The 20,838-nt window shown below is 43.0% G+C and overlaps 1 protein-coding gene across 1 annotated transcript in view; it reads left to right on the top strand.

The window, feature by feature from the left end:
- TAFA4 (TAFA chemokine like family member 4) overlaps positions 1 to 11,146 on the top strand; it is an 84,513-nt gene extending 73,367 nt beyond the window's left edge. Inside the window, exons 4-5 of the mRNA XM_060271023.1 lie at positions 6,789 to 6,913; positions 11,135 to 11,146. Coding sequence (XP_060127006.1) covers positions 6,789 to 6,913; positions 11,135 to 11,146 — 137 coding nt within the window. The remainder of the gene's footprint in view (positions 1 to 6,788; positions 6,914 to 11,134) is intronic.
- Positions 11,147 to 20,838: the final 9,692 nt, after the last annotated feature.

The following is a 20,838-nucleotide window of genomic DNA, read 5'->3' as shown; positions in this document are numbered from 1 at the left end:
AAAGAACGGGCAACCAAGGCCCACTCTGTCCCCAAACTGAGCCTGAATCCAGATCAAAATGGATGAAGTTTCAACTGAGGACATCTATGGTTGAACTACCTGCAGGATTGGCAAGGGTTCAAAATCCAGCTTGTAACCTTTCATGAAAGTCCTGGATTCAAATAGGCCATAAATGCCTAAACTTAACAAACTTTGGTTATGAATGAAGATTGGCAAGGGTTCAAAATCCAGTTTGTAAGCTTCATGAAAGTCATGGATTCAAATAGGCCATCTAATGAAGTGTGCATGCACACGGAAGCTCATACCAAAATAAAAACTTAGTTGGTCTTTAAGGTGCTACTGAAGGAATTTTTTTATTTTGTTTCGACTCAGACCAACACGGCTACCTACCTGTAACTTGAACAAACTTTGGTTATGAATGAAGATTGGCAAGAGTTCAAAATCCAGTTTGTAAGCTTTCATGAAAGTCGTGGATTCAAATAGGCCATAAATGCCTAAACCGAACAAACTTTGGTTACGAATGAAGAGATTTGCGCTGTTTTGATTTAAATAGGATAGGAAACTTTGTTTTAGTAGACTGTCAGGAACTAATAGCACTCACCAGGAACAAACACAAACAGTAATTAAAATTTGAAATCCGTTCAGCCCAAAGGCTTGAGTGCCATAAATCAGTGAAATTCCAGCCTTATCCATTGAGTCTTTTCTTAAGAACTATCTCATTTGTGAAATGGGTCTAATAATAGTCATCATGTTGCAAGGCTTAATTGATGTTGGTGCAGCACTTTGCTGTTCCCCAGTTCAGCTACGAAATGTAGATAGTGATGGAAGTAAAAGCAGCTCATTAAAAGAAAAAGGATAGCAAGGAACAAAGAGAACAGATGAAAAATTGGGGGTAGTTAGAAACTGCTGGCAGGCCCTATTGATCTGCTTCTCGGAAGGAATTCTTCACCCCATCTAAAGAGGCTGGGGTCTATGGCATCTCTTTTCCATTACAGGTCTCAATCTACTCTCTGGCCATTCTCTCCTATGGGTTGAAAATAGGCCAGAATCTTGCAAGCTACAAAATATGGGAAAGAAGGGCAGGCATTGTCCGAGCAGTGGAACAGGACACGCCACTGTCTCAGAGCTCCTTGTATGTGGACCTACCCCTTTCTGCTTCCTAGGGGCTCCTTGAGTCTCCAGAAATGGGCCTGACTCATGCTTTTCCTCCCCACCGGCTGACCCACAGATGTATCGATCTGCTGAGCTCTGGAAGCAGCATTGCAAATGAAAAGGAAGAATAAAACATTTAACAGAATGAGAAGGGATAGCAGCAGCTTTTAACTGCCTTGCGCTGCAGTTGAAGGAGTCCAACAGAGCCACACACTATTGTGTTTCATTAAAGGTCAACCTCTTCTGTGTTACTTAAACAAGCGGCAAACACTTGACTTTAAAGCGATCATCAAGGGATTTGGCTTTATTTCCCCCCCTCCTTCCCTTTTGTGGGAATAAACACTCTCGGGTTAGTACCTAGAACTTGGCTGGCAGCCGCTACAAGAAGATAAAGCATTAATAAGCCTTGTGTAACTGCCTTCTCCCAGTGTGTAAAATGTGGCTGTGAGTAAATCTTCCCAAGCCGAAGTATTCCATATGCCAAAGGACTTTGAAGGGTGGTACACTCTGCACTAACAATAGTTGCTTTTAAAGAAAACTTCTGTTGCATCTAGGGAACTAGAGAAACCCAGAGGATTTAATCCCAGTATACTGGTAAATCTTTGCCTTCAAGATGTAGCCTTTTGTCAAAACTAAAGCAGCCTTCTGATATCTTCAATCCTTAGGAAACCGTAATTAGGAGAGCTTCTCTGAACACTGCTAGCAAGACAAGAGTAGTTCTAAACCCCACCGGATTCCCTGACAAAAAAAGTGACAACAGATGTTATCCTTAGTGTGTTTCTAGCTGTGAAAGGAAACACACACACACAATTTAGCCTGCAGTCCTATAGCTTGGAATATGCTACACTGATCTCAACAGGACTAACTTCTGAGGAGGCATAGTTTAGAACTGCACTGCTAAACCGGTCGCTCTTTGCATAAGCCATGGTACCTAGATGAGAGAACCTGCTCCTGGAAAATTGGGTGTTTGCGGCATCCTGGGAGATCAGCAAAAGAAGTCATTCAAGAGAAACTGTCTATTTATTGTTTATTTAAAATAGAGTGGATACCCTCACAAGGTATGTTCCAGATTTACAGTAGATTCCCAGTTTTGAAGCAAGCCCTAACAAAGGAGCTTGCAATATCTTAACAGGCACAAATATCAAAACGATAGCAGCATTTAAACAGTTTCATAAAGGCAACCTAAGCATAAAGCTACAAAAACTAAGTAGCAGCCAACTAAGGAACTGGAATAAAATTTTGCTGGTAGCATTATATTATGATCTGGTAGATTATATGCATATTTTATTAAATGAAACTTCAGGTAATGAAATTACAATACGTTAATGATAGACTCCCATCCAAAGACACGCCTGTTACCCACATTGAAAATGCATAGCAGAAACGAAATAATTGAATCAGTATCAAAAGCTACAGAATTTACCACTGCTAACCTGCTGTTACATAATTTATAGGGGGGCGGGCACCCTGTGAGATAATAGTTTATTGTTTTGTCCTTTACATGTAAGAATTGTGGTTTGGTACGCTACTGTAGAGTAAAGAGTCTGTGTATGTCTACCCAGAAATAAGTCCCACTAAACTCAGTGGGACTTACTTCCAGGTCAGTGGATTTTGGATTGTCACCTTAATCAGCTATACACAGTAAAATCATGTTACATAACAGAATTAACATTTATTTCCATATTTTAGCTTGAAATTCAATTTAAATTTGTAAAGTAATTTCATATGAATTGATGAATTGCACCCGCTGAATCAAATCTAATAAGGGATGTATAAATACGCTTTATGGGGTCTCCCTGCACAGGAAAAAAATATATGAAAATACTAATGATCACATTATGAAAATGAAAGAGAAGGCTGATGAAGGGCAACTGTCTTTACTAGCAATCATGTACAGAGGCTGCTTGAATCTCATTGAAGTTAAATGGATTTCGGCTGAAGCTCAACACAAGGAAACAGACTTGATTAAAAGTGCATAGGATTGCACTCTTAAGCAGCCTAATATTATGCAGGAATGCACCATGGGCATACAACTGCTTTACTTAAAAGAAAGAGATGCATCTTACTAAAATCTGTGTTCAGAATATTTCATTACTTATTTTGTTCTTTGTAAACTGAATAACATGTCCAGTGGCCAATGATGGCTCTTATAATAGCTTAGAAATAAAATTAGAGATGTGGGACCATATGAACAGAAGAATCTCCATTGCCAGTCCAGCTGGGTTAGTGCTCCCTGGGCTGGTCGATGGATGCGCTGAAACAGCTGCAGCACACCGAAACAGGGAATTTCAGGCTGGTTCTGGTGGCAACCGGAATACATCTCCCAACCACTGCCACCTGCAGAGGAAAAGAAATGGAAAGGCTTTGTGTGAGGAAGGTGGAACACAGACAAACAGGCCTACACACTTTGTCTTGCCATGTCTTATGTTTCTGGCAGGCAAAAGAAACCAACAATGGTGTGCTGATTGTAACAGCAGAAGCATTAGTCTAGTGCAGTGGTTCCCAACAGGTGGTCCGCGGACCCCCAGGGGTCCGCGAGCTATGCCAGAGGGGTCCGCAAGATGCTATTAGAATAAAAAAATATATTAAATATATTTCGTATGATAACAGATTTTTTTGTTTTGGCCGCTTCCTGCATGAGCAGAGTCTAGCGCAAAACGAGAATTAGATAGAGGCAGTAGTTCTGCTGTATGCCAGTAGGTGGCGCTTTACAAACACTACTGTTTTGCAAAGAGGCAGCGCACGCATTCTACTAACGCTCACCTCCCCAAGATGCTTTGCGCGCGCCGGCTTCATTTGTGCGCTACTGCGCAGGTACCCTGTCTTCTCCATTCCCCTCCCTCCTCCCTGGCGCGCGCTGCCTCTTTGCAAAACAGTAGTGTTTGTAAACAAAGCGTTGTTTTTCGCGGAAGCTACAGTTCGCGTAGTTAAAAATGGACCGTTGGTTAAAAAGTGGTGGTTCGTTAAAATGACAAAGGCCTACAGATGAAGAGGAAGAACTGTAAAAAACGTATAAATATAAAATATAAAAAGACTCTTAATTTGGCTCTCACTTTTTAATTTTAGGATTAGGAATTAATGGGGGTCCTTGTCACAATAGCGGCTCGATGAGGGGTCCTCGAGAAAATTTTGTTGGGAACCCCTGGTCTAGTGCAGTGTTTCTCAACCTTTTTTGGGCCACGGCACACTTGTTCCATGAAAAAAATCACGAGGCACACCACCATTAAAAAAGTTTAAAAATTTAACTCTGTGCCGCCCTATATTGACTATATAATTATGACTGTAAGAAACACTTGCCAAATTACAAGGGCGCGCGCACTTCCAGGGGAGCTGCGGGACGGCTCAAAGGCGAAAGGTTACCTTGGCTGCTGCTTGCGAGTCATTCCGGACCGCGAAGCCCAGCGTCCGCCGCGCAGCCATGGCGAAGGACGGGCGAAGGAGGCAGGGGAGGCGGAGCAACCTCGATGCGGCTTAAGGGGGGCCGGCGGCGGATCTGGAGCGCGCCTCCCTAGGGGGCCTCCCTAGACTCTAAAACCACCCTCCAGTCGTTTCCACTGAGCTTTGGGAAAGAGGAGGAGAAATATTGCTTTTCGGCGGGTTGGAGATGTGTATTGGCGGCCGCCAGGCACGTGACAATGCAAATCGCCCTTCTCGCCGCCGCACGTCGCCGCACACCAGCCAGCGTCTCTAGTGTGCCGCGGAACAGCGGTTGAGAAACGCTGGTCTAATGAAGGGGTCAGCAACCTTTTTCAGCCGTGGGCCGGCCTGTCGTCCCTCAGACCATGTGGCGGGCTGGACTATATTTTGAAAAAAATAATGAATAAATTCCTATGCCCCACAAATAACCCAGAGATGCATTTTAAATAAAAGCACACATTCTACTCATGTAAAAACACCAGGCAGGCCCCACAAATAACCCAGAGATACATTTTAAATAAAAGGACACATTGTACTCATGTAAAAACACACTGATTTCCAGACCGTCCGCGGGCCAGATTGAGAAGGCAATTGGCCCTCATCCGGCCCCTGGACCTTAGGTTACCTATCCCTGGTCTAGTGGTTCTGGCAATGGAGACAGCCCTCAGGCACCACCATGCAGACCCAGGGATTGGGGAACCTGTGGCCCTCAGATGTTGCTAAACTGCATTTCCCATCATCCCTGAACATTTTCCACATTGGCAAGGGATGATGGGAGTTGAAGTCCAGCCACACCTGGAGGGCCACAGATTCTCCATCCCTGACACAAGAATGTGATTGGCTGCACAGCACCAGTGTCACAATCGCAAGGTGATACTTAATTGGCTAAGATAACAGTAGAAGAGGTTCAGACTACCCCTCCCACACCCATTAAAATAATGTGCGAGAAGGTCATGGCGCCACATGGACTAGCCTTCTGCCATTGTTCCTGCCATGTTCCCTGCTCACGAACCCAGCAGTCACACATTTGACAAGCATGAGAAGCAATGTACATGAACAGACCTCCTCTGCGTAAGGAGGTCTGTTCATGTACATTGGCCCATTCCAATGAGACTCGTTGCTAAGAAAGTAAAACCAGGTGCTGAATTTGGGGTTTTATAAGGTGTGGTAGAGCTGGCATAGTCCTTGGGTTCAGCTGACTCTGTGCTAAATCAGGTGGTAGGACTAGGATTGCTGCCTCTTATCATTATTATTTATTTCATTTATATAAGACAGCTACATATATAAAAACCGTTAAAGCAATATATACAACTTTAGTGACCTACACAAAGTATCAATTTCTGACATTTTAAATACAATGTTAAAACCTTTTAACACCCCCAAAATAGTTGCACCTGTTAAGTCAAGGATTCATATTTCCTGTGGTTTGGGTAAGATTTGTATTTTACGTTACCTGCAGGTATGACTCCTATTTTCAGAAAGCCTTTTACTCCTATTTACAAAAGCGATTGATAGTCTGACCTTCAACTGCTTTGTTGGTAAAGGTCCATATCTTTCTACCTTGTTGCACCAGGCTTTTGCTTTGAAAACCATTCTTCTGCTTCTGAGTTTTCAGTCCTAAGCACTTCCACACTGGCAAGTATGTTTACCGTGTTTCTCCTAAAATAAGCCATACCCCGAAAATAAGCCATAGTGATAGGCAGTTTAACCTTGTAGGTTAAACTGTACCATACTTAATAAAAAAAAATAAGACATCCCCTGAATATAAGCCACTGTGTGTGTTTTTTGAAGAAAAATAAATATAAGACGGTGTCTTATTTTTGGAGAAACACGGCATGCTGACTTTAGCAAGACTTACTTCTGAGTAAACATGGTTACAATCCATCTATGAAACTATTTTTGGAGGAGTGATCCAGGAATGACTTTTGCGCAAGGTCTATATACTCAGCTTGAATTAAACATGGTGATTGCATTCAGAGGCCATGTTTTCAGTCTGCCCAGTTACTGTATGCTGTCAACTTTGGAGGATCAGCAACAGCTTGAAGTATCTTTCCTCCCCCTGCCTCCTCCCCTTGATATAATCCTTTCTAGTTTAATCAAACAAGTTTCCCATGAGAAAATTGAACTTACTCCGTTGGCATTGCATTTGCTTATAAATCAACTTGATGGCACTTGCTCCATTTTGCTCTTCGACAAGGCATTTTCTTTTTGTCTTCCAGCTGCCATTGTCATCCAGAAGTGGTGGTGTCATATGAACCCTTGCCTGGATGGAGAAGACTGTAAAGTGCTTCCAGATTACTCAGGTTGGTCATGCAGCAGTGGAAACAAAGTCAAAACTACCAAGGCAAGTTCATGTACCCTTTTCATTCCCTATCAGTGAATACTAGGTCATTCGATGACGCGGGTAGATCTTACCAGTACAATGCCCCAACAATGTCCCCCGCCAAGGGGAGCAATCTGCTTTTCACTATAGGAGCGAATGGCTTCATGTACAGGAGTGCACTCAGGGACATTTTCCTGCTGAGAATGAAGTTTTGGTTTCCAGCGATGAGCCATCAATATGCTTGAAATACTCTCCTTGCCGCATTTGCTATAGACAGACCTCTCGTGCCTAATGCAAACTTCTCTGCATAGCATTTTAAATACAGTGCAGTCAAACGTAGCATTTTATGCATATTAAAGTTATATCCTTAACAGTGTGGTCATCTTTTGGGTTCTGTTTTTGAGTCATGCTAGAGTAGCCTTCATCAACCTGCTGTTGTTAGCAGAGGTACTTGAATAATGCAGATGGAGTTGAGAAAGAAAAATAAACATTTACCGAACAAAAGGGAATATATCTGCTGAGCAGAAAAAAACAGAGGGGTTTTGCTTTTCTGACAGGGCTTGTTGAGAGCAGGATTCAATTCAACTAAACTTCCCCAAGAAAGCTCCCTCAAAGCTAGGTAGCCTATCAGAGTACATGCTACCTCACCAAAGAAGGAGAAGGAGAAGGAGAAGGAGAAGGAGAAGGAGAAGGAGAAGGAGAAGGAGAAGGAGAAGAAGAAGAAGAAGAAGAAGAAGAAGAAGAAGAAGAAGAAGAAGAAGAAGAAGAAGAGTAGTTTGGATTTGATATCCCGCTTTATCACTACCCTATGGAGTCTCAAAGCGGCTAACAATCTCCTTTCCCTTCCTCCCCCACAACCAACACTCTGTGAGGTGAGTGAGGCTGAGAGACTTCAGAGAAGTGTGACTAGCCCAAGGTCACCCAGCAGCTGCATGTGGAGGAGCGGGGACGCGAAACCGGTTCACCAGATTACGAGTCCACCGCTCTTAACCACTACAACACACTGGTTCTCACCAAAAACCATGCCACTTTCTCTAGTTGCTTTGCAACACCTTAAATTAACAGAACTAACCCTTAAGCCACACACTGAATGATCTCTGCCGTTTCACTTCCAGCACATTGCACCCTCTAGCTGTTTTACACATACAATAGCCCCGGGAACAACCAACACAGCACAAATGATGATAGAAGCGACATGAGCACAGAAGCAGCTGTATTCTTGATCATGAGAAGCATCCAGCAGTGCACCTGGGCACAGAGAGAAAGGAATAAGGAAGGAACAGGTGACCAGAAACAACTGGAGCCATTCCGGGGGCAGTTGGGTGTCTAGGACTCAGCAGAGCTTAGGTTGACAATGAGCAGAAACTGTTCCTCTTCACATGTGCGGAGTTTGGAACACAGACATGGCACAGGGAACTTTCCAGTTCAGATTTAGGCCTCTGCACACATTTGAGATCGACTACTGTGCTGAATTAGCACCCAGGAGTGCCCTAAACTGGCTTTGCCTCATTAAAGTAACAAGCTATTAACTCCCCTCTTCAAAGAAGAGATTCCCCAAGAGTGCAATCCACATCCCATCGAAGTCAGTGGCAACGCTTACTTTGATCTTAATGGGTTAGCATTGCACCCAAAGGTGCTGCGGGCATCTTTAATTTGATAAGAGGCCTTTTTTCCATTTTCTTGTTATCTTGTGGAGTATACTTTTGTGGAGTGAAAAAGCAAGGGCAAGGGATATCCAGGTAAGGCTCAAAAGCCACCTTTTCTAGTGTGAACTCATGTATCTGGGGTTTTTGGGCTCCAGCCTTTGGGAGGGGGGGAGGAGGGGAAGTGAAATATAAAATTTTGATTTTACTTTTGACTCCCCAAAGTACAGCCACTTCATATGGCACTTCTGTAAGTTAAAGAAGGAAACAATTCCCCAAGTCATCATGAAGGCAATATAAGGTCTTTATTATGGTCGTCATTCTAGATTCATTAAAATGTTGTTGTCAATCTAAGCAAAAAGGCCCAGAACTGTATACCATGTTTTAGTTCTGTGTAGGAATAAGATTTCCATAACAGCAAATTCATTTGGGTTATGGGCAGTCATAAATAGTCTCTCTCTCTCTCTCTCTCTCTCTCTCTCTCTCTCTCTCTCTCTAAAAATGATAAAGGACGGTACTGCAGACGCTGAATACTGGTGTCTAGTACATAGCTTAAATATATAATGGCATAAAGTTAGCCAGTTTATTGATACATTTATTACTTCACTAGACCAGCAGCTGGTTCTAAATGAGCTGTCTGGTTGATCTCCTCAACCAGAACTTGTCAAAACTGCACCTGCAAAACAAGGTTGCGGCATTGGTAGTAGGGAGACAATGGCCTTCTCCAGGTGTTCCCTAAATGGGTTGAATAAGCATGCAAGGGGGAGGCAGCAGGGATGAGTGGTCCCACACAAAGGAGGGTGACTGTCTGAAGTGGAGAGCTGCCCTGTGCTTGTAGAGGCTCCCCATGTTGAGCTGGAAACTGACCTGGAGTACAGAACAACCAACGGCAGGTTGTAGATAGTGGATAACAGGTAGCAGATGAAGACCTGCATGGCCTTTCATATCCCCAAGGAGGACCTTGGGGAGTGTCTGAGGGATCTACAACTGCAATGCAATTAATGTGGCAATGCACTAGCTGGGATTCAGCAGAAGGTGGAATTTGAGGTGGAGGCCATTCATTGATGCCTGGGTACAGATCCAACAGCAACCTTCAGGATAGTGAATGGTCTTGGGTCACCGGTGGGTTGTTAGGCTCCTCCTCCAAAATGTCTTTCCTACCCTTCCTGGGGTTGGAGCCTGGATGCCCTTTCTGTTCCTTCAGAGAAACGTTTGTGGTGAATTCCATTTTAAGACTCTTCTGTCCAGTGAAGTATGTGATGGCTCTGGTTGGTTTGTGGCATCCGACTGCAAATCACCGCAAATTTTGTGATAATGATTTCAGAGCGTTGAAAATTTTTTTAACCAGTTTGAAGATTCGGTGCAATAGTTGATAAACTGTGTTCACGGATGTGAAATGCAAAAATGGGGTCAGAAATGTTTATTGGAACTAGCACGGGGACATGCTACGGAAGATGCCTTGACCCCAGTGTGGTTCCCCTTGAATATATATGTACAGCACAACAGAGCAATAGCCTATCCCCTCCAACAGCATACAAATCAATATAGCTATCCTGACCGAACAACCTAGCCCACCTTCCTCACACAAACAAACAAACAAACAAACAAACAAACAAACAAACCACATCACAACCAACTAAGTACAACCAACCAAGCTTGGGAATCCCTAACCTCACAATATCAATAAAAATAAATAAATAAATAAATAAATAAATACACAAACATGCTGGCACAACCCTCCTACACTAAGAATAGGCAATAGAACGAAAGAACAATATCCCCATCTCTCCTCCCCCCTCACCTTTTCTCCAACTGCAAGATGTCTATGACAAAAAACATCTCTCACCAAACATAAACGAACTGTGAAAAAGACTATGAACTGAAAGTGGAGTCAATAGGTGTGCCTTTCCCTGTTCATCTGTTTGCTTTGTTACACAATAAATAAACCCTAATAAAAACCAATTAAAAAAAGAATTGTTTTATTGGAACAAATATGGGTGCAATCTGTGCAATTGCTGCAATGCATAGAAAAACAACAACTTGTTGGCATCATCCATCTGTCCTGGGAGACAATGGAAGAGTTTGCCTCCGGGGATGAAGCCAAATCATGGGAGAGTTACCGCGCCTGCTGTGGCTGTAGGGACTGATATGGGAGAGACATGCTTTGTTGCAGCTGGGGCAGATGAAGGCATCCAGTTGTGCTGATGTGGGTGTACCATGGTGCTTCTTTCTATGCTCCTCCTCCCAGCTGTCATTTCTCCCGTGGTCACTGCTGTGGATGCACGACCTGACTGGTTGTCTCCAGGTGCTGTGGTCGTCTGTGGTCATACATAGATGAAGCTGTCACCAATTGGCTGTTAATACTGACTTGCTTCCCAAAAGCGGCTCCCTCCTTTCTCTATTCCTGTTTCTGTATGCATGTAGAATGCTTATTGTGCTCAGAAATGTGCATAATCTAGCAAGTACATGTCAGCAGTTGAAACCCTGAACGTGTGGGAATTTGTGAAATCTCTGGAGAATCCGTCTTCTCCTGCCAATATTTACCACTATCAAACTATTTATACACGATTGCCACTTTCCTCTCTTTTTTTGTTTGCAGGTGACACGGTAGCAAAATGTAAACATGTGCCAAAGTTGGACCGATGGGATTTACAGCTGCATTGGCCAGAGACGTTCATTTTGTGAAAAAAAAGTATCCAGTCTCGACTGCCAGCTTTTCAAAATAGCTGGCACAAACTTGAGCAGTGCTTCTTTTTAACAAGGAGACCACACTTCTCAGTCTTTGACTTTCTTACAAAGAGTGGAATAGATTTTAAAGATGGAAACTCCGAGTCTAACCCTTTCATGTCAAGATGAACATCTGTACCCAGAACTCCTTCCAAAGTGCAGCAGAGATCTCCAGGACTTTCATTCATGACTTTGTAAATCCTGAAACCTTGATTCAAATTGCTTGGCAGGAATGGTGAGGTTAAAAACCAAGGGAAATTCAGATGAAGGAGCCTCACCATGAAAATGATAGGGAAGACAATCGAATTGCTTTCGGAACACCCATTTCAATATATTTTTACTTGCAATTTGCTAAGTATCAAACAAAGTAGGGAAGTCAGTCGTGATGCTTAATAAATAAGCACCCCTTGCCAATCTTCATATTCTGTTATAGTGTGTGCAGTTATGTTTTCCCTCCTTTTGTTCTGTGTTAAGGACAGTAATGAAAACACTCATTCCAAAAGTAGATAGATTTTAGCACGCCAGAGAATTCCGTCCGGTGGGGAAACAGCAGAATAGAAACCGTTGCTGCTTTGCTGCCAGAAATTGAAAGAAAATGGAGCCGTTAAGTTGGTATTTTCACCCGAGTCAATGAACATTTGGGTCACGGCTTCACGTTCTCCTATGTACAAGTGTGAGATCTGTCTTAAGCAAGTCTGGTACCATTTTACTCTAAGACAGCTCCACCAATGGGTGTTGGGGCTAGCTAGCTAGGTCATCTCTGCAGTGAACCCTGTTGGCATTGTGCAATGGTGCAGGACTGAGGGACAAAGCCCCCTGCCTGCCTGGAGTACAAAGGTCAAAGACACTGGAACTGCACACCCCACAGGCACAATTAGATTCTTTCCCGCAGCAAAATGTATAGGGCAAAGGAGAAAATGAAGCACGCTATACTACTGCTATATGAGTTTCCTTCTAATCTCTTAACTGTCCCTTGTCATGCACTTGTATAGATGGCTCTGGAGCATCAAGAAAGTCTTTAGGTTGAGGCCTTAGTATCTTAAGTTCTGTGCTGCGCTAGAATACTTGTGCATTGGTGCTTTGCTGTATCTGGGTAGGACGGCTCTTCCTAGTGGCTTTGACCTGGCTGCTGCAACACTGCAGCATCTGACATCTCCTCATGGCACAAGTGCAGTAAAATGGAGAATGCATAGCACACTAGACTTGGGATCGAATTGTCAAGACTGTACCAAGGAAGATTAGTGGGAGACATCTGGATTTTTGTTGCTCTGACTGCATCCTAATAGGCAGCGTATTAAACGCTCATGAGCAAAGTTCTAGATAGAAAGGGGATCTTCACTTTCGGTTAGCTGCTATTTATAATGATTATAATAATTAAACGTCCAGTTCCTTGACAGACCACATTTTCTAGCTCATACAATTTATGACATGTAATTGTTTCCTATTATTTTAGTTGTATCTCATTCTGGTTTCCATCTCTCTCCTCCCCGCTGCCCCCGCTAAGTGCTACACATTTTTGTTTTGTCATCAGCCTGCGTAAGTGGGAATGTAAAAGGAGGTGAATTTATAGCCCGTCTGTTCCTGGTTACATCATTTGACTTTAAGATACGTTGGAATGTATTCAGATGCAGCGATGCACACATATCCCTCTGCAGATGAACTGTCACTGACCCAGCCATTGCTATGCTTTATGTAAATTTCACTGTGTTATCATAAGGCCGATTTTTAGAGATCCAGAAATGCCAAAAAAATGGAGATGGTGTTGCACTAATTTATTTAATTGTGCACAGGATGTCTTCGCTACAATGTGAAGTTGTCTAGAATAATAGTCACTGTTGACTCTTATTCCGTAAGGAACATCTTGAAATATTCATACAATGTTCATTCGGTCAAAGATATTCGTAGAACTTCTCTCTCTCTCTCTCTCTCTCTCTCTCTCTCTCTCTCTCTCTCTCTCTCTCTCTCTCTCTCTCTCTCTCCTTTAAAACCAGAATAAAGTCCTGCTCTTTTTTTTGTTTCACATCCTTAGTTGGGGTTACTGGTGATTATTGCATTTGTTGATTAAATACTTTCTCTCCACCAACACCCTCCCCGTGTCAAATGCCTTGGAAGATCATTCCAACCTGGAGCCAAAGTTTTCTGGAGACAAAGATGGCCTTTGGGGGAATGGCTATGGCTCAGTGCTGTTGCCCATGCATCAGGAAGGTCCCAGTCCAATCCTCATATTCTGGAAGAGACCTTTGCTTGAAAACCTGGATAGCTGTTACCAGCCAGTGTAGGCAATACTGAACAACAACAGTCTGACTCATATATATATAAGGCGGCATCTTGTGTTTCTCTGCTTCCCAGCCTGCATCACCTTGTTAGACTGGTTGGAGCATTTTTTTTATTTCAACCTGCTCTAATTGTTGAAGCAAATGACCACTGAGAAAACAATATACAATATATGGAACTGTATATCATTTTGCATCATACGCGTGACCCCCCCAAAAAAAATACAGTTTCCATGCAACAAGCACACACACACACACACACACACACACACACACACACACACAAGTTAAGAGCATGCTGGATCGAGCCAATGGCCCATCTAGTCCAGCATCCTGTTCTCACTGTGGCCAACCAGATGCCTGTGGGAAACCAGCAAGCAGGATTCAAGCACAAGAGTACACTCTGCTTCTGTGGTTTGTATCAACTGGTGTTCAGGAGCATTGCTGCCTGGAACAGGAGGCAGAGCATAGCCATCATGGCTAGTAGCCATTGCTAGTCCTCAGTTCCTTGAATGTGTCTAATGGGTTGCCATACGTCCAAGACATATGTGGAATACTGCAGTTGGCAGCAGTGTCCGGGCAGAAATCAGGAAAATGGGGAAATAGAGATGTATGGCAGCCCATGTCGGCAATGCCCCTTTTTTGCTGTTTTCTCATTTAAAAAGCATATATATTTTTGGTGTGATTTTGCCCAAGAAGCTGAACAAATTTGGGCTGGGCAAAACTACAAAAACTTTGGCCAAAAAAAGCTCAACAATTTCTCCGTCCAGATTTTCACTGTTTGAAATATGGCAACCCTAGTGCCTCTTTTAAATCCTCTTTTAAAGCTATCCAAGTTACAATTAAAATGTTAGTATCAGCAATAAAAGGAAACAATGCAAATAGAGACTAGTAGCTAACTGAACTGAACTTCCCAAAGCACAAGAAAACAAAGATGTATTCACCATGTGACATGATCCCATAAATATTGTCACCATCTTAGAAGGCAGAGCCCCAAAGCTACAGTGAAGGCCCTTTTCCATGTCCTCATAAGAGCTACTCTCATCAATGGGACTCCAAGCAGTCCCCTGCCAGCTTTATGGTTCAGGCTGGTATAAGTGGAATGACTTCTTCAAATATCAAAGTTCCAAGTCATCCAGGGTTTGGGAATAAGTCCCACTGAAAACAGTGGGATTTACTTCTGCGTAGACATGTATAGTTTTGTTACAAAACGTATCTCTCGTGCTGAATTCCATAGAGGTTTTTCTCTCTTGGATCACAGAGAATAGGATTTAAATGTGTGTGCAACTAAATATTTCGTCTCGTATCCAACGTAACTTTTGCACAGAGTAAACCCACTGAAAGTCATGGACTTAAATTAGTAGTGGTTCATTCATTTCAATGGGTAGAACTGATATTGGCTCGAACCCCTCATCCCATACTATTCTGTTTGAAGAAACACAATAAGCCCAAGAGGTTCTGCAAAGTGGCCCTGTCATTTCAGTTGGTTCTCAAAGAAAGAACATCGTGTCCCGCAAGACTGCTAAGTTTCCACATAAGGAACGGCTCTGTTAATGTTCTTTAAATGGCTGACCTGCTAAGTCGTATGATCCCGCTAAACTTTGGACAGAATTTCACATTAGATAATAGTTTAAAATAACAGCCTGAACCAACCTTCAGAGACCTTTCTGTTTTATGCACCATTATATAGTTTTATTATAGGCATGAGGGAAAACCTTCCCAACAGAAAGAATTAATATTACAGTTCAAACACTTAAGGGGCTAATCTAGCCTTGATATGTGCACTTTTAACTCTACATAATACTAACAGCAATTACGTGCCGGTTTTACAAAAGGAAGGAAAGGGAAAAAGCTGCAGGATAAAAGAGTGTTTGTGTCAGGAAGCTATACCCGAATAATATGAAATTGAATCTAGCAGATAAAACTGCCAGATTCTAGATGGACCTGGAGATTTCTAGCTCTTGGATATGGTGGTATGTTTTCCACAAGGAAGGCAGACTAATGCAATTAATTCCTCTTTATACTCCTGGGTAGCTTAGCAGACCCACCAGAAGTGCAAGCCCATGAACTATGCTCCACGCCATGTAACCTCATATGGATCAATAACTGGTTATTAAAACATGGAGCAGAGTGTAGGAATAAATGGGTATTTTTCACACTGGATGTAAGTAAGTAGGAACCCTTCTCAAGGATTTCTACAGGGACTGGTGCTAGGTTTGTTTTTCAAAAATGCATGGAGTTAGCACCAAATTATTCATAATGTCTGGAATGGCATCTCCAAAGTAGGTTGAAAGGAAAGAAAATGGGAAATGAAATTCTATATAATTGCAATATAATAATTAAAACCATATTGTTAGTTGTGAACTGGCAAGGACCGTCCAGGGAAATGACCTTGGGCTCATGGCGAGAAGCTCACTGAAAACTCACTGCATAGTCCTATACATGTCTAATTAGCAACATGAATGGTATGGAGATACCAGTAAGTAGATCTCATAATGCTCGAACGACAGCCTTCCGGTTAAATTGGTTTTCAGGAGTTTCCGAAAGGGCAAAAGGAAAGAGCATTTCACAAAACACAGAGTTAACTCTCATAACTGTCATCATGTGGCGGTAATTCACCATCCAAGGATGTGAAAATGACCACTGACTTAGATTGCTTTTAAGAAGAGGTTAGACAAATTCATAGAGGGCAGATCTGTCAACAGCTAATGGCCATGATAGCAAAGTGGAACTTGGGGGGTGGAAAGTAGGTTTTCTTTATAGCTTACCGGAGATCTCTGACCTGTCGTGGTGAAAACTTGATGCTGGATTAGATGGGCTGATAGAACAGGGTTCTTTTTATGCTCTTGTAGGGACTGCTGCTGCTGCAAACAACTTCTCAGTCTAGATCTGTTCACTCTCGCGAGTGCTGAAGTGGAAGCAGACAATGACAAGTCAGGTCTAAGCAGAAGGCAGATAAACACAAGACCTTGGACAGCTCCAAAACAGCCTTACTGGCAGACTGGAACCTTATGCAACTGATAAGACCTGGAGTATGCTAAATCCTGCCTCCCTTGAATGGATCGTTACGGGCCACAATTTTAGTCTCTGACTCCTGCAAAGCTGGAGAGATAGAGGACGAGTCCTCACAGTATTTTTTAGCCATGGGATGGTAGCAGGGCTGTGGCCCCTGGCCAGGAGGGCCCTGAATAAAGTACCGATTGCTCCCCACCACAGGATGAAGCCTAAACACCATCAGAGTCCCCCTGCCGTATACCGCCTGGTACTTGAGTCATAGGTTATGGGTCATCTTTTGGTTCTGGTGCATTGGCACAAATCATTTGTTGGGCACAGTCATAAGCAGAGTGAAGGTTTAGGAATCAAGGGGCTTAAAATGACAGCAAGGCTGAGTTCCTCAGAAGGAGAAGCCGACAAATCTATGGGTTTCAAAGAGATGAGAGAGATTCAAGGGTGGCTGAAGAAGGAAGGCATGCCGGGAAGATATATCAAGTCTGAAAGGGGGACTGTTCCCTTAGGAGTTGTGTATCACAGAATGGCATATCAGACACAGCTTGCAACTACATCACTGTGGATGAAAGTGGCTAGTTCTGTCAGGAATTAGCAACCTCAACACTGTGGGGTGAAGGTGCCTTTTCTAGCTAGGCACAAAGCAGCCACCTCACAGGTCTGAACTGCTGTGAAACTAAGCAAACTGCCATACAGAACAATGGCGCTATAAAATAAACAGATATATAACCATCAAACCACCTATCTGCACACAGAGGAACCTGTTTTTGCCTGGTTAGAAAAGTATTCCTCTTGCTTTTATTTAGTGAGTTTTAACACCAGATTTTTATTCTTATTTTTTTTACTCCTCACGGTACGTGCCGGGAGAACAGCCGATTTATAAGCAAACACGCCTGTTGTTTGCTTACCCTTTAAATTAAGCAACCCTCAAAGTAATCTACTGTAGTGGCAAAATCAATGTAAAATACATTAATCTAAGTCCCAGTGTAGTAAAAGTAGAGCTCTTTGAAACAACACTTGCATTCCAGATGACGACGTTCTGCTTCCAGACCTCGGCAAGTCACTGAGTTGACTAGGATTTACTCCCAGGTAAGTATGCCTAGGGTTTTTAGGGAAAAGGTTGGGAATTTATACTGTCAGTATCATAATGCAGTTGTAGAAAAGGATGGTTCAGCAGCATTTGAAATAACGCGTAGTTTCAGCCATTCCATCTGCCAGAAAAGGATACCATACAAGGAGAAAAGGCAGACCAGAGAGAGCTGTAGCCAATGCTGTGCAAACAGAGTTCTGGTAACACAATGGGAATTCTCCTTCCACCCCTCTGAGCACTCCCAAAAGCTGCTCCAGAGGGTCCCCCAGCCCTATGGAGCATATTTTAGGGATGCACAGGAGGAAGGAGAAGACCTATTGCACAAACTGTTGTGTGAGTGAAGCACTGTATAAAACCCACGTTAACTAAATTTACCAGGATATCTGAGCACCTTCCTTATGTCCATGATGAAAGGCTGGAGGATAGTTCTCATTCTTTGAAAACAGTCCCTCGATCAATGCTTTTTTTCTAGAAAAAGGTGCTGGTGCTCACCATGGTCCTCTTTCCTCCCTTCTCTCTCTCTCTCTCTCTCTCTCTCTCTCTCTCTCTCTCTCTCTCTCTCTCTCTCTCTCCTGTCCCCTTTCAATTAATTATGGTTTTTTTTATAAAAAAATCTTTTTTATTTGATTTTACAGATATAAATTTATAACAAAACCAAATACTTATCCATAGAGAGAGATTTCCCCTCATCCCCTCCATGGGTCCTATTGTCAACGTTTTCAACTGCATATTATTTCATGATCTCTATTTTATATCTATATCCATATTGTCCATAGTATTTGTTAAATCAAATCCTGCTAATTAAAATTCTGCTAATGTTTTCATCTACTTACAACAGTCCCCATTCTTTCTTGAAGTTATTGTCTTCTTGGTCCCTGAGCTAGACCCTTTCAATTAAAGTCCCACTATGTGTGCCCCCTTCTTCAACCTCACTCCCCATTGCCTGGTCTGTTCTTTGCAACCAGCCAGCATCCTGCCAAACCCCTTCTCCTTCTCCTCCCTTCCCCCAGTCCCCAGCTGCACACTCCGCACTTGCCTCTACTGCTTGCCCCAGCCACAGAAGGGAGGGCGGCAATGCTAGCAGCAGAGGGACTTGGCTCCTCCCCTCCCTCTCTCTCTCTCCCCCTCCTCTCGGCTGCCCCACAGACAAGGAAAAAGTGACCAGAGTTGAAAGGGAAGCAGCCTTCACGTTTGCCAGTCGGCTCATAGTGCAGTGAGGCAGTGGCATAGCCACACATTGAGGGGTAGCTGAGGGGGAAGGGTGCAACGTGTTGACTGAGAGCAGCAGCTACAACCTCTTATTTTCCTCCCCACCAACGCCTCAGTCTCCTGCTTTTTTCAACCCCCTCTTTTAATCAAGGTTGCTTGCTTGCCCACCCTCCATTTCCCATATCACAAGATTTGAAAGGGGGGGAGGTGCCAGTATGGCATACCATCGAGTGCCACCAGAAAAAAAGCACTTCCCTCGATGAGTGGTTCGAATCCCTGTGACAGGGTGAGCTCCCGTTGCTCTGTCCCAGCTCCTGCCAACCTAGCAGTTCAAGTAGATAAATAGGTTCCGCTCCAAGCGGGAAGGTAAACGGCGTTTCCGTGTGCTGCTCTGGTTTTGTCAGAAGCAGCTTAATCATGCTGGCCACATGACCCAGAAGATGCCTGCGGACGAACACTGGCTCCCTCGGCCAGTAAAGTGAGATGAGCACCGCAACTCCAGAGTTGTCCACGACTGGACCTAATGGTCAGGGGTCCCTTTACCTTTAGCTTTAAAAGTTTCAAAAGGATATTTTAAATGGATCACTTGTTCCCATAAGCACTTTTTGATTCCTTAAAGACTCTAGGCTGTAATGGAGTCCTTTTTTTAATTAAAAAAATAGATCTTGGTTTTGTATTTTTGAGGAGTGATTAAGCTGTACCGTGTCCTGTTAAATTGACAGGTCTGTGCAAACAACTGCTGTTGGATGAGCTGCTAATCCTGCTCTTTGTGTTTAGAAGGCTGCTTTAAAAAAATCTGATCATTCAGATATAAAATAGCCCTCTTCCCACCTCTGGACTGCAACTCTTCCATGTCCCATTCCTAGATGTCATGTTCACCTTAATTCTGTATCCTCTAGTTCCTAGCTTTGTAGCTGATTATTTCCATTGCAACCTTATGAGTCAACAAAGGAAGGTTGGGTTTACTATTGACAGACTCTCCAGTAAGGAATGAGCTGGTGTTTATTAAGCTCTCTAGAAAACCTCGCCCAGCATGCAGTTGTCAGCACAACTGTTTGCTTCAAAGCAATGCTGCTGCTGCTGCTGCTGCTAAACACTCTTTGACTTTTTTGTAGCACACCAGGCATGCCAAAACTCCTCCAAAGCCATTATCCAGCTTCGAATCAGAAACCAAAACAGCGGGATACAATAGCACAGGGCTGGTTTCCTTTTAGCGATGTTATGGCAAGGCAAGTGCTCTTTGTGATTCTGTTGATCAAATTTTTATTTTGCAAAGCAATTCATGTCTATAATATTCAAAGACTTACTTTACAGTTATATTGAGACATAGATCAAGGCTATATCATTATCTAGCATTAAAATGCAACAAACTGAAATTCAGAGGAGGAGAAAATTATCTGGCACCCAGAATTTTTTCTTAAAAAGGCAGTCTACTAAAGAATTATGGTAAGCTGAAAGCTACAATTTTTACAAAGGCATATTTTGCTTCTTTTAGCTGATTCCATTCCTACAGTAGATACAGAACCAGCAGCTGAGGAGAAAACAGCTGTATTATAAAAAGAAAATTCAGCTGCAAAGTGATCTGGGCTTTCCCCGATCTTAACAATTTGAATGATGGACGTACATATCAATGACTCTAACTGGTTTGACTTTTGGTTTTTCCCCTCCTTCAAGTTTCAGAAGGCTAATCACTGTAGCATTTGTTTAAAAGTGTCACATATATGCTCTCCCCATTATTTGTCTCAATAGTTTTCTTTGGAAACCTTCTTGGTGGCATCATTGGTACCAGCCAATCTGTCCAGAACTGGTTTCTACAGCAAATTTGCAGAACTGGATTTCCCAGTGCTTGGCTAACGGAGAGTAAAGGTGCTTTCGGACTGAGCTCGCTGAACTTACAAATTTGCTCCCATACTCTACAATGTTGATCTTCACCCTGAATTCAACTGGTACCTGGGGCAGGGGGAATTGATAGAGAAACAAAAGGGGCAAATTGCATGC

The sequence above is a fragment of the Zootoca vivipara genome, chromosome 2 (assembly GCF_963506605.1).
Source record: "Zootoca vivipara chromosome 2, rZooViv1.1, whole genome shotgun sequence".
NCBI classification, from domain to species: Eukaryota; Metazoa; Chordata; class Lepidosauria; order Squamata; family Lacertidae; genus Zootoca; species Zootoca vivipara.
The sequence above is the reverse complement of the archived record's forward strand: the minus strand, read 5'-3'. Positions and strand labels throughout refer to the sequence as shown.